Raw genomic sequence first — 25,890 nt, 5'->3', positions numbered from 1 at the left:
TCGATAGGAACAAGATGATAGGTAATAAAATTTAACAAAAACTTGACATGACAGTGATTTGAACTTGCAATTTCTTATAAACTTGAGCTCCAATATCATGTTAACTAATTAACTTACCCAAAAATTTAAGCTTTGCGGCCATTTGTTATTCAAGAAATAGCTAAGACGAGGCAAATTGGCTCTTGATGACAGAAAATTGTTATTCTCTATATTGAAAATATAAAATGAGCATACTTTTAAAACCTTTTCCAGCTTTTGAATTCATAAAAAGTTTGTCTCGATACAAAGCAACCTAGACTCCCTCTCAAGCAGCGTGACTAAGCTGTCCGCGGGGGCCGGAGAGTTTTGGTGTTTCCATTTTTGGTTTTTCTTAAGGTATCTCTCACTACGTGGCAGTCATCCAACTATTAGGCCTTGATCAAAGTATCACCACCTACTTAATCCCTACTGCTGGTGATGGACCCATAACCAATGGACTGATATTTTTCGGACAGTACATGTTAAGCCAATATAAATATCATCAGCTACCGTGCATCAATCTCCCATCTACCCCACCAAAAGCAAGGAGTTGGTAAAAAGAAGCAGCGGTAAGGCAAGGAAGTCACAAACAAATCAAGGAAGGAAAATCAAGCACAGCACAACCCGGGACAAAAGCATGCAATCTAAGTCTCCCGAGCCTTTGTAGCGTATCTTCCCAATATCACCTAACCCTCGGGATGTCCGCAGCCAACCCATCCCTTTCCCTGTTCCCCTATATAGCAAAGAAAAACAATATAATACGATATATATGTATGTATATGTATATGGTATATGTATATATATATATACACACACACACTACCATTATTTAAATTATTCGTCCAATCCATCTCTCAATGAGCAGCTGTGGCTCCTTCCCCACCTTCCATATTATCTTAAATCCCCCTTTCTAATGGTATAAATACACGCGCTCAGCCCATCCCACATGAGCTCCATATGCCCCTCTCCTCCTCCTCCTCCTCCTCCTCCTCCTCCTCCTCCTCTCTCTCTCTCTCTCTCTCTCTCTCTCTCTCTCTCTCTCTCTCTCCCCCTATCTATCTACATCTATAGTTGATAAGGACTGAGATGATAAAAGTAGTGCTATAGGGATTGTAAGGAGATGGCAGGGATCCAGTGCCAGACCAAACCTACTACCACCAGCAGCCCACGCCTGAAGCTTTTCGGTTTCCACGTGTCCGAGGACGACGAGGCCGACCACCAGTCCTCGCCGGAGGCTGGCGCTACCTCCGATCCCTTGTCCACCATCACGGCGGCCACGGCCCCCGGGGACGGGAGGAAGTACGAGTGCCAGTACTGCTGCCGGGAGTTCGCCAACTCGCAGGCGCTGGGCGGCCACCAGAACGCACACAAGAAGGAGCGCCAGCAGCTGAAGCGCGCCCAGCTCCACCACCACGCCGCCGGCGGCAGCCACCGCTCGCAGACCGGCGCCCTGTACCCCCGCAACCCCATGGCCTCCGCCTTCGGTCCCCCGCCTCACCTCCTCGCCGTCGGCAGCGGCGCCACCGCTCATCTCGTGGGACCCACCTCCTCCCCACCTCCGGCCAGCAGCTGGGTCTATTACTCCCGGGCGGGCCCGCCCTTCTACCTGTCGCAAGGCTGCGTCGTCCCCTCCGCCGCGCGGGCGTCGCCGGCCTACGCCGCCTACTCCCAGGCCGCTTCCGAGGTGCACGGCGCCAGCCTCCGCTGCTACGATGAGGACCGGCAGGTCGACGAGCCCTCGACCGCCCGGTTCCCCGGTTCGGCTCTGGGCGGCGGGGCGAGGGACCTGCCGGCCGGTGGTACGGACGAGACGTCCGGGCTGGACCTCCACCTTAGCTTGGCTCCCGCTGGCTTCTGACTCGGTCTCGACTCGGACGCCAGCATCGACTCATCTCGCTCGTATCATGACATATGTATGAATTAATTCTATGGTGGATCGGATCCTGTAAATTGCGGTTATTTTTTTGTTATATTTTCTATGATTCCATTTTGTTCCATTCAATGAATGACTTCTTCGTATGACGAGAATTAGAAATCTTTAGCAAGAATTAATTATTTTTATTTCCATTAAAAATAAATAAATGGTAATATATATCGGATGACCATGAATGAGGACGTTCCGGGTTCGAACTGAGTTGGCGAGTTGACCCGTTAGGGAGGATTGGCTGGGAAAAGTTCACCACCTGAAACGTAAGCCGGCACGGGATGACGTCGACAATACACTTGTAGCAGTTTCACCCGGCCACGTGTCATACCGCAGAGTAAGTACAGAATTACGTGGTGAGAGAAGTATAAGAAGCCATTTGATCGGATCACGACGAAGTTCGCGGAACCCGAAGGGGGAAGCTACGTTATATTTTATACTGCAGAGGGTTCGATGATTGTACGACGACAGCGCTCCTCCTCCTCCCCATACCACTTATTTATATCGATCCAGTACAAAAGAAAAGAAAAGGTGGCAGCTATTTTTTATTTTATACCTAGCGCTTGTAACAACGTAACGTTTTTTTTGGTGTGAACGTAAGCAGCAACTGGTCGAGAAACTGGATCAGTCCTCGCATTAATAAAATAAAATAAAATAAAAGACACTCGATCAGTCGACTTATTAAGTGCATTCAATATATTAGTCAAAACAAGCACGAAAATAGCCGCTTTATTAATTAGTTCATTCTAAGATACGTATCGCTTAAAATAATGGTTTTAGACTTAGAGCAAGTGCTCTTTGCTAGGCTCACTTTGATATACATAGTGGAGAGTGGCTGTCAGAAGCCTACAAGGAGCATCCGTGATTTAAGACTCATTTGTCTTTCCACCTGCTGATGAACAAGCTCTAGATAAGCTGGGGGCCAGCAGAGGTCCTTCCAAATTTACAATATAGGTTGGGATTTTTTTTTTTTTTCATAGGAGCTACCATCCTCTGATTTTTTTTTTTAAATTAATTTTGATAGGAATATTTTGAATGGAGGTGATTGAGATGGAGCCAACTATATTATAAGAACTATAAGTAGCACCTTGGTTGCGGCACGTAGAGTTGAATTATTTGATACTATGGTTTCAGTGGCAAAATTCGCGGTGCACATAATAGTATATCTGATGTAATAAGAATTCTAAAAGAAAATCATATTTTTTGACGGTTGTTAAATAGCTATCTATATCAGCTCCTTCAGAGGTTGGTTCTTATCCACGTCAACAAGTTTGCTGGAAAATGAGAGCATATTTACAATATTTCAAAGTCACACATATTTGTGGAGAGGCTAATAGTATTGTAGATTGGATGGCGATATGTGTGGCTAATCACATCGGATCTTTTTTCATAATAAACATTTTGTTTAAATTGTGTGGATTCAATGCACTAAAATATAAGGCACGGCTTAAGGGTTGAGACCTAGCTCAACAGGTCAAACATGGAAGCCACTAACTGAAGCAAAATGTTGGCTAGCAGGTTAAATGTTAGAGATTAGACATAAAATTGTTAGACCAAGTGGTGAAGACTATTAGGTTGAAATAAAACATTTAAAGTGGCTTGAATGACTATTAATACATAAAGTACTTAAAACGTAATCCTAATGAATGATTATCAGCCTAAAGCAAGTTATTAGATGTAACTGCATCAAATTGTTGGTGGACAATTAATGAAAGACACAATGTAACAAGTGAAAATAATGCACAAAAGTTAAATCAGGAGTAGTATCGATTAGGAAGTGCATAGAATGGCAAATGCTAGCGGATAGGTGGGAAGTTACGAATTAGAAATCTATCTAGCGATTGAAAAGGTCATGTATATAAATCTAAAATTGTAACTAACAAAAAGATTTGAATCATTACCACATTTTCATATTCCTACCTTTTTTACTTTCCAATTGATACTATCCTTTATTTCCTCCAGCTTAACTTAGTTTCTTATCTACCATTCTCTGAGCAGGCAGCATCTCAGTAGCGAAAATTTTTAAAAGTTTAAGATAATGGAACCTACTATTATTTCTTTATCCTTTCTGGTTCAAATTGGTGATTACATCTCTTTGATCCTTCTTGCATCCAGAAAGCCAGCTGACACTATCTCTTTTCTTATTTTTGAATGTATTTTCTCTTTTTTCCAAGTTGAAAGTTTTATCTCTTGAGGCCCTTTGAGAGTGCAATCCATGGAGATATTCAACCTATTAGACATATTATTTTGGAGATACGGTTTCCATGCATGAGTCAATTTCGATTTACCATAAGAAAACACTATCTTGAATGAAGTAATTTAACTAGTATACCTAACCTAACCGTTATTTTTTTCATTTCTTCGTCCTTTCATTTCATTCACTTCGACCCCCTGTTTCATCACCTATCTCCAACTGTACACATACAAAACGCACATATTTTGTAAGTGCATGCACATCGAGAACAAATAGATAGATGTTCCTACGGAGCCTATTTAATTGGGATCTTGCAGCAAGATTTGTTTTTCTGTCCTGCGTAAGAAACCCTAACCCTAGAATATTCCGTTCCATGGTTAAGAGTGAGGCCCACGTAAAACTAAGTGGCACCCAGACAAAACCAAGTTACGGATACCAATGCGTATTTGTTGTATTTACTGTGACTGGTACCCAACGCGTGCATTGCACGTCATGAAAAAGGGATGCATGGCCTTGATCATTCCATGCTGCTGTCCCCATGCTCCCATTGTTTTTTCTCTTGCAGCGCAGGCCGGCCCCTCCATGGCACTTTTTTACCCCTCTCTCGGTACCAGGTTAAAACATCCAGATAAAAATAAAAATAAATATTAAATGCGTTCGGAAGGTTCGCTGCTTAAAGTCGAACTTCCTGCTGTCCAACTCTAGATGACTCTTTAATAGTAGTAGATACGAGTCAAGTTGATAAATTATAGCATGTCTTATGTGGAATATAAAACTTGAAAACCAAAGCCAGGGTTGTTTAATTAGGATCCATATAGTTGCTAAGTTCAAACCCACATCAACCACAGCACCCTAATTAAGATCGAGGCAGTGTTAGAGCTTTCTTGTACTGGGCCAGCTGGTCTCGGTCAACATTATTCCTCGTGCGGTGGAAAAAGATGAGAGCCATGGTTGTTGAACTTTTCGTGGAGGAGGTTTTGATCTCAGCCTCAAGTCATGCATGAATCTGGGTTATTTCCTTCAAGTTCTTCTCTCTCTTTCTCCTTAGGAGACGCACAGGATTTGTTCTCTTACCTCAGCCCCAAACATTTGGACAAGCAAGAATACCAAACCCGCTTACCATCTACAGCTGCAGTTTCTGGACTAAAGGCACCGAGCCACCAACTGAACTACGATACTCGATGTCTTCTCATTGCATCATCCGGAGGACCTAACCCTCCAAAGCTTGACAAATAGCGCGGTTGGCTTCTTGTCACCAGCGGTATCAAATGACGGAAGACGGCATGGAATTCCTGTGCTGGCCTTTTAAGTGCAGAATCTCAGGTCCGCAACCAACCAGAGTCGTAATACAATTCCATGCCTATTAAGGGAATAGGATAACCCTGCCCTTCACCTTGTCAAATAAGCATCCGACCAAGGTTTCAATTCAAGTGGGTCGCTTTCCCCTGAGAAGGCCACCAAAGAGGCAAATCTAAAAAGAGCGGATACGCAAAGGGCCAGGATCATTAGTTTTGTAAAGCCTGTCCATATAGTCCATAAGCCATCTCTATCAGATGGTGATCGAGGGTGGGCCCACCACTAGATTTGTGGCCCCGTAAACACATCTATATGTCCGGGTATCGAGTTCTACCGCCATCCGCTGGCCGAAAGTCGTAGGATAAAATTGTTAATATACGAGAGCCTATTACGTGGAAGGCTCCGAGCTTTGAAGAAGCTGGGCTAGCATGACAAAAAGCTCTTCTTAGGATAATATTAGGGTCAGCAAGGAATTTGAAATCAAAGAGGAGGATGGAAAGAGGTTCCCACCATACAATAATGCACTTGGAAAACTTGGATTTGAGGGAAGGAAGCTTCCTTCTTATGTGCATCGACATTGGTTATCATCCACCGCACTTCTTGAGAACTGGTTGGCCCAGGAGGCAAATGGTCAATTGCCTCTTTTGAAATCAGCTCAGACAATGCGTCAAAGCACTCAAAAAGTTTGGGATCTCTCTCTCTCTTACTCTTATTGGTATGGTTGATGGAGATCCATTTCTTCCAACCTATCAAAGTGAAACACCATGATTAGAGGAAATAATTCTCCAGCCTTGTCAAAACTGGAGTCGCATATTATGATGTCTAAAAGAAATTTTTTGTTGGACTATGTAAACAGGTGGCTTGCATGAACCCTAGCCTAATATATAAGGTACGCCATACCAGCCTGAATCGCATGGTACGGAGCATACCATACCGTACCAGTTCAATATCATATCTAGTATGATAGCGTATCGATACTTGGTATGCCAAAAAAATTCTGTATCGTATCGTGCCTACACTATGCTAATATGGTACCGGGTTGAAGTCCGGTATCAAGACGGCGAAACTTGCTGATGAAATGTATGTACATGTAGGGTCCATATAGGATAAATTCCGGCTAGTGAAGATATGCTATATTATACTTATTTTTGGTCTGAATTTCTGTACCTTTAGGATCTCTTGATTATGTATCTTGGCATTTGGTCAAAGAATTAGGCCAGACAGCAGTCTTGTGCCACAAGGTAAGTTATGGGCGTCGGCATCCACTATTGATTTAACCCCAACGGTAGGAATTTCTGAAGCTACGAGAAGTAGAAGAAATCGTGAGATGCACTGCAGCAGAGTTTTCTAAGACATTAGGGTTTTCGAGACAGATTTATAAGCTATTGCACGTACATAGTACATATCCTAGTTCTTCTCCTCTTTCAGATTCTTTTCGAACCGAGGAGAAAATTATTAGAGGATCGATTCCCTATTGTGGATTTAAGTTATGACTATGGACTACTAATATAGGTCCGACTGCGTGGCAGTCTATGGACTCCTAGATTTATTGGGAAATCCTCCCTAATTTAAAGCTGCCATGTCCAGGAATTAGATTTGGAACTTTCAGAGGTTGATGTCAGATAACTTGTCAATGATTAACACTTCCTGTTCAGTTTTGAAGCCTTCTCTACTTTGACACTGAGCATCACAGTATTGGAGAAAGTTTTGAAGATGTTGCTGGTGAGTTGAAAAGTTGCTTGAAACTGTGCCACTGGTTTTGACAGAGTCAGGTTTGAGGGCATTGGTCATCTTGGATACCGTCATGGTTCATGTAATCACAACCGAATTTACAATACATGAATGGGACTTCTCTATCCTTATCTCCTCATGTTATACCTGCCCTACCATCATTCTTTGTAGGGCCGAAGACTATCTTGAAGCGTGAGCGAGAGAGGTGAGAAATCAGGATAGGAAGAAGCTTCCCATGGTAGCAGTGTAATTTCAACCGTAACAAGAACAAGGATGCCATTGCAATGGCTAAAAAACTTACAGGGCATTCTGAAATGTCCAACTTCAATCTTTTTTATACCAAGAGACGCAAAAGAAACAATCAAAACAAAAACCTGGGATGGCAGTTTTTAAGCACAGATGAAAGAACAATACCAAGATCTTTCAAAAATTTCACAATGCCAGTCCTCTCAAAGAGCATAAGACTACAATCCAATACAGGTGTCTCACCACTCAGCGCCACCAACTTATAATGGACTGTAAATTGGACCCCATAACCTCCCTCGCTGCCTCTATCATCAGGTCACCACCTCTGATTTTTATATTTTTTAAGGTTTTTCACCAAGAACAAATGATCAAACTCTCACTAACTTGCAGGATATGCATACAGCGAAATAATTTAATTGGGAGCTGAATTCAATGATAACAAAGAAATACATTCACCAGCAAACAACATCTGAGAGCAAAACTTGCGATACTAGCAGAGCGCAGAGAAAATAATTGAGAACTGGTACAGGAAAACCTTCTTGACTTTGGCAGGGGAATGTTACATATGTGAGAAAACAATGAAAGGGTGACTCAATACTCCTACTAATGAATACCTTAATCTCTTCCATCTCATCCTGGAATACAAATGTTCAAGCCTTCTTATCAGAGCGGTTGAGATTAAGATTAAACCATTTCTTTTTGTGAGATTTATCTTTCCCATCAACACTTCCATCATCGGCTGGGCTCTCAGACCTGATCTCTTCATTGGAATATTTGCTGCGGCCACTAGCACTTCCACTGGCATTAACGACAGTTCTTACAGTCGTAAATGAGGAGTGGATACTGTCTCTTTGTTTCAGCAGTTCATCAACCTTCAAAGAAATTGGAAACAACCCAGAAATAAGTCAAGGGCAAGGATTAATGTGATACAGGTTAAAATATAATGATTAAGGTCATTTGATGCAGCAGGATGACAACAAACAGTCACGCTTGACACCTACATAGAAATGAGGATTTCCAAAGGATAATAACAAAATAAAACAACAGAATAATTCTTTTGAAATAGTGTGTCTTATACAAGATTCATTAACTTTTACGATACAGCAAAGAACTATCTGACATGATCTGAAGGTACATAGATACATGTATTTTAACACTTGTTAGTACCAGTAGTCATGTCAAGGTAATTGCATAATTCATGGCTGGCCTATATTAAGGGTCAACCCTCAGTCAATAACTTTTGCACTAATCATCAATGAACTTCCTATATCCACAGATGACTTGGCATATCTTCTTGAAATGATATTGTTTCAATGCACAATCAATAGCATGAGGACAAGGGTCAAAAATTAGGATATACAAATAGGGAAAATAGAACACCAGAGGCAACATATATTGATTATTAAGTCAGACAGGGGTTCAACCATGCATAAGAAAAGAGATATCGATGACAATTAAACTGATACCACAGCAAGTTTGATGAAGTGGATAAGTATTTCCAAAAAGTATGATTTTTTTTTCATTTGACTTTATGAAGAAAATTTTGTGCACTAATATGCCTGTGATGTTCAGTGGGACTATGGAGCAAGATATTTGGGCAATCAAGAGGGCCGAAAGTATAAAAATGGCAAGGCAGATGTGGAGTGTTTGGCAAGAAAAGCAACAAGTACCTTAAAGGAATTGCAAGAGAATTGCACCTAAGGTTAAACGTTAGTGTTAAACCATTTGAGAAACCTCATGAAATAGGTATCAAGACAAGCAACAAAAATTAAGGCCACAATATAAGATTAGGCTCTCGAATGTATTTTAGGGTTAACAAAAAGAGCAAGGCAACCAAAATAACATGAATGGAGGAAGCATAAAAGATCACAAAAAGCTAAAAATCATACAGCAACATAGCTCGCAATGGAAGAACAAGTCCACATTGTTTTCCAGTCTGAGTTCTAGGTTCAGGGTAAAAACCAGAAATATGCATTGGTTTGTGGCTTACTGCAGAGTTTGAATATACATCCTGTCCACAATCTTTAGTGGTGAATATTCAACCCAAGAATAGCGTCAATTCTTTGGAGGATAACAGAACACATGAATAGAGAGGACTTGAATTCTATTTTCGCAAAGAAACATGAATATGACAATCCTCACCTTTAAAATAGAGGAGAAATAATGAGTTCTTTGGAGGATAACAGGACAAGCGAACAGAGAGGTCTTGAATTCTATTTTTATAAAGATACATGAATAATACAGCAATCTTCTCACCCTTAAAATAGAGGAGAAATAATGAGAATAGGGATGTAGCATGATGAGGAGAGGAACATCCACAGTTAGCAGCAGAGAGAACAGAGGAAAGACTTAATAAAGCCACAGAAGAGTAAAAGAAATGAAAATACCCTTCTCTTATGATCACAATCAAATTTAATTAATTTGTTGTCTAACAAAAGCACGTAAGCACTTAGACACTATAAGAACGGCCCTTCTACTTCTGAATTATATGATGACCAGAAGTGGTTGGTCTATTAGCACCAGGACATAGGCACAATTAAAAACCATTTACCGAAATCATCTCCTATAACAATAAATACTACTAATAATAATATTGATGCTTACAGATTGCTTTTCTTGGCTATATCTGTTTGTCACTTCCTGAAAACGTGCCAAAGCCTGCACAACAATACAAAAGTGGGTTAGAAGGGTTGTCTCCTGCTACATTTGATAACAGAAAAAATGCAACTTCTTACTTTTCTATATTCTGTTTCAAACAGGCGCAGATCATTTCTCTTGGACAAAATTTGAGCCTCAATCTCCTTGAGCTTCTGGGTTGTATCTTCATATGATTTTGAGCACATAGACTCAATGGTATAGGTGGCTGGTTTAAAAAAATTATCACCTGAAAGAAATAGAAGAGGTCAAATATTAAAGTAAACTTTTTCATATACTTCAAAATGAAATATAAAAGAAAGGATGTAAGGAAATACAGACCATAAACTGCAAATATATGAGTGCCAGGTTTCAATTCAGACACTTCACAAGGTTGCAAACCTTCCAATCTTTTGAAAAAAGCAGCCTCAGGATCTTTGGCCATTGCTAACTACACCAATGAAAAATAAACCAACCATTAATCCCACACTGTTTTACTTATAACCATGAGAAAATTATAGCCTAATAATTTAAGGTGACAAAGCTCCATACCGCATTCATTGTTGAATCCATGCGGTAAACTTGAAAATGTAAAAAGTACATTCCAGCAGATGTTACCTTGCCAGTCTTCTCACTATCCTCCTGAATGAGAAAGAGAAAGCTGTATATTATATTAACTATGATATAAGTCAAATGCAGCAATATCATCTATGGATGCAACGAAGTAACATGAGATGTTTACATCTGTAGTGACAATATTGTATACTGTTGCTGTTATAGAATACCATCTAAATTCCAAACTTACAAACATGAACCAATAACCAGTATTGCAATAAGACAATAAGTTGCCATAGAACTGATTAATTCAATCTGTCATGAACTAAACAAATCCACAAATAAAACCAAAACTCTGAAAGCAAATGCATTATCCAACTATAAAAAGACTGCATAAATTCCAATGACAGGTTCCTCATGCATCAATTATGGTCAACACGGTGATGAGATGCTAATACAATTAACAACTAAAGCAAAGGACATAAAACCTGCTCAAAGAAGATAATTCCCCCTAAGGAAAAATATCTTACAGTTTCTGTGCTTTCTTCTGTTAAGTGTATAGTAGTAACTTTTATATAAACAGCACAAATATACTTTTCACCATATGGCATTTTGAATTTCATACATGCATTAACATTTTAACAATTTATTAACATCTACCTTGTAAAAAAACTATATTGATTTGTTATTGAAAAAAATCGTCTCAACAAAACCTATTAAGTGACAAACATTCATTTGGCAACCTACGCAGGTTCCATTGACTATTAGATGATCATTTAACTATCATGGCTAATACTGATTACTTTATGTATGGACTATTAGATGAATGATTACATATTTACATATACAGTTAGTAAAAATTTAAATATGGGTAGCTGGTATCAGTTCAACAATTATAGTTGATTTAAATTGATCATTCCTAACAGTCATTTGATTTGATTTTCACTTTTTAGAAAGTAATGAATCTAAAATTTGTCACAAGGATTGCAATCTGGTTACAAGGGGCTAACTGGCCAATAATAATATTACCTCCAACCAAGACTATTGGTTTGAACTGTATATGCAGTTGTTGATGTCTCAAACTTGAGTTGCGTCACTTCTAGCCAGTGATAGCACAAGCTAGATAGTTAGTTGCTAACCTATAGTTAGATGAGTCCTTTAGGTAATTTTTTATTTTTATGCTACTTTTGGACTGGTTTCAATTTTAATTCTTTAAGGCTGAGGCACGGTGTCCAGGCATCTGTTTAAGATAAATTGTAGATGATTTTGGAGCTCCTCCATAATAAAGCCAACACAATGAAAGAATATACATATATATATATATATATATATGCGCGCGCGCGCGCGCGCGTGTGGTTGTAACATCTAAATAAGAATTATTTTCTACTAAGTTAGCATTCTTTAGCATTATTTTAAGCGAAATGCTTTGAAGATTAAGATATTAGCCACTGACTTTTCTACTAGCCTTTAGATTTTAGCAATGTTTAAGCATAATAAAATTTACGAGAACTTAAGCCTTGAGAAAAACCTTAGCATTTAAATTTGCTTCTCTGGCCCAATCCCAAAAATCTGGATATTTTACTAAAACTGAAAAGTTAAATTTTTATTTCTCAAAATTTGAACTTTTGAGTTTTTTTATGAAACTAAAATAACCAACCTAGCTAGGTGCACTGACCTATTTTGCCTATAAATAGAAGCTGTGAAGATAAGTGAGGTTAAGGAAAGGAAGGATAGCTAGACCGCCCCCCTCCCCCCCCCCCCCCCCCCCCCCGCCCCCCCCCCCCCCAAACAAACAAACACACACACACACACACACACAGACACAGAGAGGAAGAAGAGGAGGAGCGGAATGGAACTTGGACAAAGAGTCATGGATTTCATTTGCATAATGCAGTAACTTCTCCATGTTCCTCAAATTTAAGTTTTGTGTTTATGAATCTTACAATCCATCTCAAGTCTATGTCTTGTTCTAAAAATTCAAAATCATATGGTTTTTTAGATATTTGTCATCCTTTTATTAGGACAAATTATCAATCATCATGAATTTAAACTATATTTTATATTTTATTAACTTTGCAATAAATCCCAAATCCAGTTATTGTTTTGAAACTCCAAAACCTGGGTCAATTTTCAAAGGTCAAGGTTTTTCTGTCTTTTGAATTTTGTGACTATTCAAAGCTTATAGATGACGTTTTAAAGTTTGGAACCACAAGATTATTCCCTAAACTCAGTGTTTCATTTGAATTTCTGAACTTTAAGATTGGTTTCAGCTTTTAAAGTTGTTTTAGAATTTGAAATCCATTATTAATTGCAAAGAAAAAGAATTATTCTTTAGAAATTTGGTTTCTATGTTGGTTTGAATTTTTTTTTTTTATAACTCCATTGGAAATTATGAAAACATGAGTTGTTTTATTTAACATTTTTTGAACTCACGTATGTTTTGACATATAATTATATTCATATTAGAAGCTATTCTACATCTGTTTATCTTTTTTTCATAGTAGCTTTCTAATGTATGTTCCATGTAGCAATTGTGACGCTCTTCCAACTCTAAAAAGTAATATCAAACTTGAAGGCTGCATATGAACCTCTGGCCAGGTAGTATATTGGGCATCATCTGAATTATTGTTGGAGATTTATGTGGATCTCTAGATAGGTGGTAAATGTTGGTCAAGTCTTATATGTGGACCTCAAAGGTTAATGCAGCATCATCTGGTTTATTAATGTGGTCTCGTCTTTATTAGCAGTGTGGATTTATTTGGCCATGCCGGTAAGAGTAAACATTTAAAGAAAAATATGAAATCATGTGAAAGATTAGAGTTTTGTGAATTTCAAAATGTGTTTTGCTCATTTGCAGTATCTCATTTATTATTAGATGTTGACTAATGGTATTTTTTATAAAATGTTATCGATAAACATTTATTTTGAACTTTCTAATGGTAATCTGATTTGCATGTTACATTTTAAATTTCATTTGCTTTCAACAAGAACTTAAGTTCTTTTGACCATGCTAGAAGTCTTAGATTCCATGTTACATTTTAAATTTCATTTGCTTTCAACAATAACTTAAGTTCTACATTTATCATTTATCATAGATTCCACGTTGGTCAAGTCTTATATGTGGACCTCGAAGGTTAATGCAGCATCATCTGGTTTATTAATGTGGTCTCGTCTTTATTAGCAGTGTGGATTTATTTGGCCATGCTGGTAAGAGTAAACATTTAAAGAAAAACATGAAATCATGTGAAAGATTAGAGTTTTCTGAATTTCAAAATGTGTTTTGCTCATTTGCAGTATCTCATTTATTATTAGATGTTGACTAATGGTATTTTTTATAAAATGTTATCGATAAACATTTATTTTGAATTTTCTAATGGTAATCTGATTTGCATGTTACATTTTAAATTTCATTTGCTTTCAACAAGAACTTAAGTTCTTTTGACCATGCTAGAAGTTTACGTGCTGAGATTTGTCGCTCACTTCATGTTAATACAATCCTTTCAAAGTGAATGATAAAGCATATACTGCCTTTTGAAAGAAAAAAGATTCCATGTTTTGAAATAGCTTTCAGATCTAGTGATTGTTGATGCAACATCAGGACTATGTTAGTTTGTGCTTTTGTATGCTGAAGGTATAGTATTTTGTATAATAGAGAATGCTAAATTCCATAAAATGAATTTTATTTAAGAATTATGGGTCATAATACATTTATCATAAGATTTCTTATTATTGATATTTTTGATCAACTACGACAGTTACAACTCAAGATTTGAGCCTTCAATCATAGCAACCTCAATGAAATCCATCATTTGCATATGTTTGATGAACCAAATGGGCTAATTTTGACCAAGCAATCATGGCCTAAAAGAGCTAAGTTGAGATTAGGGCATGTAAGTCTTTTCTTGTTCTTTTTCTACAACTAAAGTCTGATTTACATGCTTGGGTTACTTTAGTTAGATCAATGTTTAGATTAAATCTAGGCATGTTGTTTTCTAGGGTTCAGGTTTCTACAACTTATGTATTAGGACAAGGCCATATCCAAGACAGCAAAGATGAATCAACTAAATATTGCAGTATCTTTTTCTTCTATATTCACATTCTCCTCTATGCTTCTTTTGGATGGATTTCTGAACAAGGACTTGAGGTTTTGCCTCCAAAATGCACATTCGATCCCCCAGGATCATGAATTCAAACTTAGTTTCTATACACCAAATATATTTTATTTTTCACGCTTAAATATGAATTTGATCTGATATGAACATCAAATCACAATCTCGTGGAGATTCATCATGCCTATTTGTCTCTACTCAAGAAGTCCAATCTAAGTGTTCAAAAAAACAAAAAAAAAGCCCAGATCTAGCTTAGGCTTGAAAGTAAAAACCTAAATCACCTTGACCATTAGGAGCTCGGGCCTAACTTTGAACCATGTCATGGGGGAAGAGAAAGAGAGTGAGAAGAGAGGACAAGGAGCTAAAGAGTAGAGAAGGCATTGGTAGACTATAACTGGACCCTTCAATTTAGTCTAAAGTAACCACATCTGGCACATAAACACGAGCATTAATATAACACTTGGACATGTCTCTATACGAAGAAAATCTTAAATATTGAATAAATTTAATGCTCACACATAGGCCGAGCCTAGGCGCAACAGTAAGGTTGCTCCATTGTGACCTAAGTGTCATCAATTCGAAACACAAAAACAGCCTCTCTGCACACGGAGATAAAGCTACATATATCTGACCCTCCACAGACCCCATAGTAGTAGGAGCCTCGTGCACTAGGCCTACATTTTTGATCTGATGCTTACATGCACCCACACCTAATGCACATACCATGTAACATGGTTGGTAGTGGACATCGTGGGAGCTAGGGATTTTGATCAACAAGCAGCTTGCAATTGGCTGGGGGGAACTCGTAGGTAGATAGGCAAAAAGGCTAGATCTTCCAACAATGGAATAGAAAGATGGGAGAGGGATAAGGGAAGAAAAGAGGAAAATAGGAGATGAAAGAAAGAAGGGGGGAGAGAGAGAGAGAAGAAGAAGAAGAATTGGGAGGATAAGAGGAAAGGAGACAAGTGGTCAAGTTAGATCCCAGTTTTTGGCATGTTCAGACATGATTGATTCAAGAAGTATTTGACAAGTAGTTGTGATTCCACAATTTGGTGAAATTTTGTGATCAGATAATTTACAAGATCTTTTCTTTGTCAAGATTAAGAATCAACAGCATTGTGTTCAGCCAAGATATAATAATGTATTATTTATATTATATTGTATTATATTATACTAATATATTAATATAATACTATATATTATATATTGCTATATTATATTGTATTTATTATATTATACTATGTTATGTCAGATCATATCACATCATATAAAAACAAGTTTTGAGCGTCTCCTATGATTGGCTTGAGCTAAGGATGGTTATAATATAAAAACAAGTTTTGTCAATCAGGGTCCATCATTTTATGTGTTGGCTGCTTTATCATCCCATTACTGAGCATGCACTAGCACAAAAAGATAGAGAGGTTTGTAAAAAGATTCCCAATGGGCAAGCTACTTTAGTCCTTATTTTCCTTCCCCAACATAGACCAATTTCTTTGCCATCAAAACATGTCAACTTGGTATGCACCATAGATATAATACATGAGTACTTTAATCGTTGGGTAAAGGCGGCTTGTATCTGAACCAAACCTATCTCAGGCTGGAAAATCTGGGGCCGGCCCCACAAAAGCAAGAACTCGCTTGGTCCAACCAAAATCCAATTAAAGCCCAATAAAGAGACATCATCAGCCCTATCAATTACTTATAAAGGGGAACATTTTTCATGAAATTTCCAAAACAACAGCAAACAAAATAACCTGATTGATGATAGAGGTTAAATTGTTATTGCTTCCTGGGGTAGTTTTACCCAGAAAAGAAAGCATAATACAAGATGCAAATCTTACCAAAGAATCATATCATCATGTTTTATAATCATAAATAATTTTAGGAACAAATACTCAATAGCTATAAGAAGTATAATCACCTGTAAAGCTAATCCATAACCTCCATTTGCTTCTTGTTCAAAGTAAAGAAGCTGTTACAATAACAAAAGCAATGTCAGGTTAAAAAATGCAAGTCTGCAAAAGAGTAGAAATTAGTGTATTAAAAAAGATCGCAGCAGAAAAGGAAAATAAAACAAAAAAAAGATAGGACTCTAGTAATTCATTAACATCATACAGAAGACAAATTGTTTACGGTAAAATCTTTATGTACCTTGAATTTACTTTGTGCAGCTGATGTAACTCTAATAACTATGCCTGCCTGGGCTTGTTCATCATTAATTGTCACACCAAAAAATTGAGCACATTGTTTATCAACCTGCATATGCATGAAAAAGGTTAAACAAAAAATGATCCAACCCAAAAAAAAAACTTCATCCCAAGAGAAAGGTCAGCAGATAAAGCACCTTTCCATTGACGGATGTTCCAATAGGAAGTGGTCTAACTGTCACTGTTCCATTTAGAGCTTCTTCAAGAACAGTAGCAGAAACTGTAGTCTTGATAGGAACTCCCAGCTTGCTAATGATGCGAAAGAATCAGATACAGGCCTACATGAAAACTCAAGCAGAACTTATAACTTAACAATCACCTGAAAAGTGCTGCAAACATTGTATTGACAGTCCCAAGGTTGGACAAGTCAATCTCCATGTCCATGCCATCACTTTCTAAAGCCTGAGTTAGATCACATGCATAAGTCACAGCATAACAATCTTTCAACTATCCACCAGATAGGATGAAAATGTTCAACACTAGTTTGTGGCTCCAGAATCAGATGAAAAACTGCATTAAGAGAGCTGGGGAAGCATAAAAAATAGACTAAACAACAAAATTATGTAACTTGATTACAGGATTTCTGCAAGAAATAGCTCTATTGATCATATCATGCACCAAGCAAAAGAAACTTCAAAAAAATAGGCTAGGAAAATCAAAATCAATCACATACAATCACTGAGTTTGACATGCTCACACTTGTTCACCCAAGTTTCCCTCAAATAACATCCTTGTGACATTGTGCCTTGTCACCACTGCCTTGGGACAGTGTCATGTGCCCTGCACCATTTGAAGCATATATCAGTGCAGTAGTTATTCTACCCATAACCATTAAGAATCCACTCTTCGTTGTCTACATGATTGGCTCCCTTGGACACCTCATTAAACATGTCCTTAAAGATTATAAAAGCCCCTCCCACTAAAGTCCGCAATCTCAGTACCGGATACCGTATCGGTACCTTATCGATTTGGTACGGTACGGTACATCTCTGTGCCGAAATAGCTCTCCAACTATTTTTCTCAATTTTCATCTCGGTATGGATCGGTATATCTTGGTACGGACCGATATGTACCTCAGTACGCCTCGGTACAAGTCGGTACATTTTGATACGGAGCGGTACGCCTCGATACACGCGGTACAGAGCTTGTACCAACTTGAAGGTGTGTTTTGTACCGATTTTTTACCGGTATGGTACAGTATGCCCATACTGGACGATACGGCAGACCATGCATCCAACTGCCCTCTTACCAAGCGTAGAAGCTGCCTGTACTTTGATGATGACTAGAGAGACTTAAGATCACATGTTATGAACCCAGAATACTGACATACTATTTGGCTGTCCACAGTGCACAGCCTCCTAACATCGACGATCCATTCAATTGTTCCATTGATAGTTGAAACTTATGCGACTATTGTTGATGCATTAGCCACACTCGAGGAATGGAGGTACCGACCACATCTACTGCTTATTGTGTGCCCACTTCAGCTCCCCCTACCTTCCCTCCAGAATACATGGCATAGATAGCTGAACAACCCAGTCAACTACTCCACCGTACTACCATAACATCATTGCAACATGATTCATTGACTCCCTCTCTCTCTCTCTCTCTCTTCCTGTTCAACAATCCACTTAGTTATTGGACTCCACAGTTTTTTCCCATCATATGATCCAGCTTATGAATTTTATTGAAACCTACTGCCAACCACTTTGTTGTTCTGTTGTAGCATAGTTTAGTTATTTAGGATTGGATGAGTCTCTAGTCTAAAATTTAATTTTAAATTTTTTTTCTCTATTTTCAGGTATAATTACAATCATAGCCTTCTAGGATCATACCTGGAGATTATATACTCGTTTTAGCCAAATTATAATTCTACCTCAATGAGAGAAGGAAACTTGTCTTGACCAACTAATCTTATTAAGTACATGGGTTAGAATAAAATTAATCAAACCAATGGTTTACATTAGACTTGGTTTATTAGGATTTGAGTCATTATGGCGTAGGATGCATATGGTTCCACGTCAACCGGAGAACCGAACAGAACCAACCTCATTGAGTCAATTTGGTTCAGGTTTTAATACAGATCACTTCAGTTGCAGTTCTTTTTCTTAAACCCCAGTTCAACTGGTTCAGCTATGAGTTAAGATGTTGGATAATATACTCTAATTCGAGTAGATCTTATGTCTTTATATCAAGGTTTTGAAAAACATGGATCAGAGGTATACCATTGAGATGACAGCAGATACAGCTTAATCTGCATTTTGCCTAGCAAAGTTCATTAAGAATTACGTACTTTTATATGAAACCAATCATGCTGTTCCGTCAGCATTTTAATGTTCCACTCCCTTTCCAATGCTCAATTTAATTTTACAAAACCAATTGTCCTAGAATAAACTAAACAACCATGCATATTTATGCATTAAAATTTTCTTTGCCTCAATTTATTAGGTATTGTTTTCAGCTTTTTTTTTTTTTTTTTGTTAGGGGGGGGGGGTCCAAAAGTACTGTTCAGGCTACAGTTCTGCGAACAGTATCCATTGGATATCAGGGTTATTTCGTTTAGTAATATGGGCCCTTAATTAAGGTTTTCTCGTTGGCTTGTTTCATCTTAGCTTTACTTCTATTTTAGTGAGACCTAGTAGGGTCATGAAAGGTGTTTCTTTGAGGTTATTTAAAAAGGTCTACGGCTGAGAAGAGGATTATTAAAGTTTTACTATGTGAAAAGCTTATTGTATAAAAGGCTGCAGGACACTCTGTTGCCCTTTCTTGTTCCTTTCCTATTATTTCTTCTCCTCTGTCCTCTCTCATGCTATTCCCTCTCTCCCTATACTAGGATGTGCTGTTAAACAACGGATCACCATTGTTTCAGATCTGCATTTAGATCTGAATCAACTTCTTCTGTTGACTTTAAACAGCGGATTTAGAAATTTAAAGCTTATTGCAGTTTTAAAATGAGTCAGGCGACATCACATATGGATCATGAAAAAATAAATGCTTTACTATTGCATAATAATTACTTCATCAAAAGATGAAGTCGTCAACCTAATTTTTTTAAAGAAGATACAAAGGAAACAGAACATCTTCACAGCTGATATTCAGGTAGTGGAACATGTCAAAAAATAAAATAAATAAAAAAGATTTTGAGTTAGCTGAAATAAACAAATGAAATTAATCACATGGAACTGATACCATTACTATAGCAACTTGGTTCACAGTATTTATGATACACGTAAATATTGCAGATCACAAAAACCATCCATACTAATATTGGAGTTTTGTGAAATTCAATCGTCGAAAGGGCATTCACCTCAAAGCCAGCAGTATCATATTGCCTTCTTTTCTCTGGATCTGACAAGATGCTATAGGAATATGCAACTTCTTTGAAAAGTTCTGAAGCTTCAGGGTTGCTGGCATTCTTATCTGGGTGATATCTGTTAACATCAAGATTTTGGTTATTTTAATCTCAGAAGCACAAAATATTTTTCTATAAATCACTAACTGCCAGGATTGCAAATATATCCAAAAAAATGATAATTTTATATCATAACTGACATAGAAAATGCGAAGATGAAGATAAGATGTAAAATGAAGTGACATCATATGAGCGTGGAACTTTTACATAATCAATATGCGAATACCCAATATACAGGTAAAATGTAAACAATAAATTCATTCACAATCATGTGAAAGATGGCCTATAAGAGAAAAGTAACCACAACTCATAACCATGACCAGCAAGTCCTATCTATTTGGGATCATAGATCATTGTTATTTCTTTTGAGAAAAAAATCCTTCTTTGTTATTCACTCCTTAAAAAGACAAACTATATAATAAAAGAGAAATTGTTAAAATTGTTTATCACAACTTCTACACAGAAAATTTAAGTTTTCCCTTTTCCATAATTACTCTATAAATTAAAAGGCCAAGTCCAGTCTTGTGTGCGTATAACCCTATTGATTCAATTGAACCCCATCACTTCATCCAAAATTAGCGCAACTAATGAATTTCCTGTAGTACATGTATTTCTATCTCTTCGCTGAAGAATAGGCACTTTTGGGTTCCTACCAACTCCTCTAGTCTCTATGTGCTAGTGCTACTTAAAGCAACAATAGGTAGGGCTACAGGTTAATGGAAAAAAAGGGAACCCCAGTTTTCATAACAATGGGACATTATAGACCGTGAATGTATTTGGACAAAGGATCCCTCAGGTCTTACATTTCTCCACTTGACCAGCATACTGCCCAATCTGCATAAGGAGGATGCCTAGGATTGTACAGCAACATCAACAACCATTATGCACTCCAGGAGCATATTGAGAGAACAAAATCAATGCGCAATGTCTAGGAGCCGTATACACATGTGGCCATATAAACTGCTTTCTATAGCAGTGCTTTGTTGGATCTGTTTATCATAGGTTCTCTAATATACATATATATATATATATACATGCAAAATGTTGTATAAGACTTTAGCACCACTCAGCTGAGGCTTATCTCATTTAAACAAGCAGTCTAAACTGCACGAAACAATATCTTCTTTCTTATCCCACTCTGTCTCTCTTTTATCGCTTACGCCTCATACTTACCGATCTTCTACCCATAGGCGGAGTGAAGAAATCGATCTTTCCGCAGAATTCATCCCTTGATGATGAGCTGACAGACTGCATGAAACATTTTGGCAAAGAAATCCACAAAATTGAAATCCATGGAGCTTCTTCTTGCTTGACTAATGCTTTGACCTATGTTCTCCTCTCAAGCTTTCTTTTGTAATCTCATATGAAGACTGGCTTCACTCTCATGCCACTAAATGACAAATTAGCGACAAATCATGCGGCCATGGATGGTTTCCAAATGCTTAGATGTGTTCTAGGATGGGATGAGGACTAGTTAGATCTGACTAAATTACTTTGATATTTCTTTGGTTTCTTTTTCTGTTATTGATTTTATGTATGTATCAACAACAATGGTGATATAAGAAGAAAATAAGAATGCATTACCATTGGAATTGTATGTCCTAAAATCCACATTTAGAGATGTTAGTTATGAATACATGCATATGTTTCACATTTTGCATTCATGAAAATGGATAAAAGCATTATATCGTAGTCTTTCATATCAATTTGTGATGCTCATAAATATTGTAACTCAAAAGAGGCAAGTGGTTAGCAGTATGGCACTATGGCAGGCTACATAAGAGGATCAATCTCTGTAAAACCTTGAAAGGCCACTAACTGCCAAGGGGTAAATTAGGGTGTGTTGACAATCAGTGATTCACAAACCAGGCCTATAGTTAGGTCAATCCTAATAAAGGTGGAATTTACATTACAAGCGATCCTATAAAGGTCAACCTAGAAGACAACTAGATTAGTTTCCTAATAAGTAATATCAAGGTTTCAAATACCAGAATCGGACCCCACACCGGTTTCTTGCTGGAACAGTACGGTATCAGGTACTGACACATGGTATGGGACTGCATGTTGTACCAATATACTATGTATTGGTGATGGAAACTTGCCGGAATGGTATGGTACACATTCATACCATCCCATTCAGGTGGTAACTGAAATCCTAGGAAAATGCACTTGCGATTGCAAGGAAATCCCTAGATGACTACCAAGGCTTAGAAAGGAGATCACCAATAATTATCATAAAGTATTATGCTGTAGATCTCATTATCTAAATTTTTTATTTAGTACAGATAAACATAAGTTGTACTCCAATCTTCTCAACATTTGATGTGATTTGTACAGTGCTAGAATAAGCCATAATTAGAACTAGGCTATGTCTGATATTTGTTAAACCATTTAACCATCCAGATCATTATTAATAAAAGACTGCAGCATGGGACGTGCGAGATATGTCGAAGAGCAAAGTCATGCCAGCATGCTGATCATCTTATACATCCCAAAGGCACGATGTGCAACTGAAACAACATATGATGATCAAATGGTCCAACAAGCATTAGACCTAACCAACCCCCTAAGTCAATCCTTCATGTTAAAAGGTCTAAACTAATTTATTCAATATAGTCTTTCAATTCCAAGCCTTCAACAAAACCCAGAATATATTTAAACTAAGATAAAGCATTAAACCTAAAGTAAACTACAGTAAATTTAACTAGGTTTTTATGAGGATAGCATTTCCAACCTTGTATTGGATAGGTGAAGGTTTGGATGATGGTGGTGGTGATGATATTAGGATGATTTATACCATGAGCTTAGTATTTCACTTACACTAATCAAGGGCCTGGATTAATTTGTGACCCTTAGGGCTGGTAAAAATGGCTCATATGAGCTTTATATACAAAATAGATATCTTATTTTGTTGGGTCGACTCCAATTGTTTTCTTTCTTGTAGGAATTCCAACTCTTTTTCCCATTCCAGACCACCTTTCACCTTTCTACTTCTTCCTTCTTCTACCAATCTTTTGAATCCATAACCTTGGAACTCAACTAGTGGAGGGACCAATATCAACATTAACTAAAAATATATTTAAAAGGGCCGTGAATGAGAACTATTCTTATCACATTGGAATGTAAGTAAAGGATTTCGATGACCAGCAAGATCTAAGGAAGATAGCTCACGGCAAAGACTCGAAGTCTCCCTTCAGTACATCCCATGAATGCCAATGTAATTAATTCCCCAAATCAAAGATTGTTCGAAACTCCTCTTCCAAATTCCATGAGTTCTCGCACCAACTAATTTTGTCTAAATCTTTAATTTGCGTATGATTTACACGATACCTTTTCTGTTCAATCTTTCAATAGGCTTCGTTTTCTGAACTTCCTAATAAACAAATTATATTTTTCAATCACTCTTCCTAAAACAAACTTGTGTGGAAGATCAAAAATGAGTTATAAACCCACATATAAAACACAAACCCCCTTGTATATTAACTGATCATTAGAAAAATTCAGAAAGAAAAGAGAGGGAGAGGCTTACTTGAGAGCGAGCTTCCTGTACGCGGACTTGATCTCCTGATCCGACGAATCCCTCGAAACACACAGCACCTCGTAGGGATCCCGACGGACGGCAGGCGCCGACGGACCTTCCATCTTCCCCGACGCCATCTCTGTGTCTGCCTTCTCCAATTCTCCTCAAATCTCAATATCCCCTCCCTTCCTTCCACCAACCCCAACCCCACGAGCACGACCCCCCAAATGGTCGCCCCGCCGAAACCTGCAGCGCGACGGCCCCATCGTCAACCAATCCGAAGTTGCCGGGCCGAGCGGCGAAGGATCGAAGCGGTAGGGTTTGACAGATCGAAAGGCGTACCTGGGATGAGAGATCTCTGGCTCGCGGAATTGAATTGGGTGGAGCGAAAAGGAAGAGGTTTCTCCTTCTTCTTCTTCTTTCAAGGAAGCTAATAGTATTCAATTTTCATTTTTTTTATCATTCGATAAATAGCGGCGCGTCTCTTCCCTCTCTGTGATATCTAAATCTTTTCTCGCCTACCCTTCTTCCTCGCCTGGCGCCCAGCGAGGAGGGTCGGGCCAGAAGACGATGATAGAAGCAAGGTTTCTCGTACAAGGTGAGATCTGGGGAAAAGGTTCCTAATTTGTTTAACCATAGATCGACCAGGGGAGCTGCCCTACTTTGGCCTCCTCTCGGAATCCCGCGGACGCCTATAGAAGTGGGATCGAAGCAAGGTTCCGTATTAGCATTCCATAGACAGGGTTCATTTCCATACGGGTGTTTGGTAATCGCAACGACTACTTCCGTCTAATTTTGAGCCAAACTCCAACCAACCATGAATAGAGCGGAAGCCTAAGATTACAGCTTTTTTTTCCTCTAAAACAAATATTCTTTTTGAAGAAAATTGAGATCTATAAACGAAATATTCGATTATAATTTTATTGAATTATTATTAGAAATAATTTTGGTTTTGTATAGATTCTTGCCTTTCCATGAACGCAAAAGATCACCATTGATTTCTCCGGTATTGAATCACCTATAATTAAAAATATAAATCTTATTCAAAACGGCTGGAACGTAAAATTAAGGTTGCGAATGAGTTAGATTGACCCGTGATCCGACCTGCTTAGATCCGACCCCACCTATTTTGGAGGATCCGTAGGACTGGGTCGGGTTCGAAAATTGGAACCGTTCAATTTTTTTGGATCGGATCGGAATTTACTGAATTCAGATTCGACCTATTTGAAATTTAAATAATTTAAATTTAAATTTTACTTGATTTATCCCTTCTATATTATGTAGCTTAAATTGGATGAACCTTCAGTTTACTGATAAATCAATAAATAAATAACATTTGCATATAATTTATGCTTGATTTAAATAGAGGCAAATATAACAATATGAAATCCAATTTATGAATATATGGTTCCATTCAAGTTTCTTTACATCTTATTTTCTGTAATTTGGGTATAGGCAAATTATGAGCATGACCTGGCTGTGCTACCGAGGCGTACAATCCACAATAACACGAAGCCAATATTATATTTAGCTTTTAAATCCATCTTAAATATAATAGAATAAATAGAACTCCAAGCCTGGATCATCCTTTGTTTCTATCGACCCTATTCGTCTGAAGAGAGAGAAAAGAAAAAATAGAGGTATATGAGCGACACAACTCAGAAGTAAACCTTTCACCATCTTACTGAATCAAGTATAAATTTTTTTATATCAATGCATCATTTAAAAAAATAAAAGATATTCCAAAATAAACATTTTATAATACAGTATATTTAAAAAAAAAGGTCATTAAGCAAAACATGCATGAACAAATCATCCATTTTTCATAAACGTGGTGCCAAGTTTATGTTGCAAATAATTTCGTAAATCATTTTTTATGTCATATAATCCTATCATGGATCAAAACATTGCTCACAGATATTCGTACTATGATTACTATAACCTGTGACAAGGCCATCTTCATAATCGACAAGATATCATAGTTTGTATTCGTTACCAACTTTAACCCGTTAGCAAAGGGTTATTTTTATTGGATGCGAGCTCT

At 37.7% G+C, this 25,890-nt stretch overlaps 2 protein-coding genes across 2 annotated transcripts; one reads left to right on the top strand and one right to left on the bottom strand.

Moving 5' to 3' along the window:
* The first annotated feature begins 966 nt into the window (after positions 1–966).
* On the top strand, positions 967–2,055 carry LOC103712822 (zinc finger protein GIS3-like). The gene has a single exon (XM_039125801.3). The coding sequence runs from the start codon at positions 1,139–1,141 to the stop codon at positions 1,874–1,876; it is 738 nt and encodes a 245-aa protein (XP_038981729.3). The 5' UTR covers positions 967–1,138; the 3' UTR covers positions 1,877–2,055.
* A 5,738-nt stretch (positions 2,056–7,793) lies between these two features.
* Positions 7,794–24,665, bottom strand: LOC103712788 (chaperone protein dnaJ 15-like). The gene is made up of 12 exons (XM_008799411.6): positions 24,189–24,665; positions 23,856–24,092; positions 20,222–20,345; positions 17,234–17,316; positions 17,052–17,163; positions 16,859–16,963; positions 16,629–16,679; positions 10,596–10,685; positions 10,386–10,494; positions 10,145–10,293; positions 10,014–10,067; positions 7,794–8,281 (listed from the first exon to the last, which is right to left on the bottom strand). Exons 2-12 carry the CDS (start codon positions 23,981–23,983, stop codon positions 8,060–8,062), a joined length of 1,227 nt encoding a protein of 408 aa, XP_008797633.1. The 5' UTR covers positions 23,984–24,092; positions 24,189–24,665; the 3' UTR covers positions 7,794–8,059.
* Positions 24,666–25,890: the final 1,225 nt, after the last annotated feature.

The sequence above is a fragment of the Phoenix dactylifera genome, chromosome 1 (genome assembly GCF_051530095.1).
Source record: "Phoenix dactylifera cultivar Ajwa chromosome 1, Ajwa_hap1_PhDact_Kaust_v1.1, whole genome shotgun sequence".
Taxonomy (NCBI): domain Eukaryota; kingdom Viridiplantae; phylum Streptophyta; class Magnoliopsida; order Arecales; family Arecaceae; genus Phoenix; species Phoenix dactylifera.
Note: the sequence above shows the minus strand (reverse complement) of the source record. Positions and strands in the feature narration are given on the sequence as shown.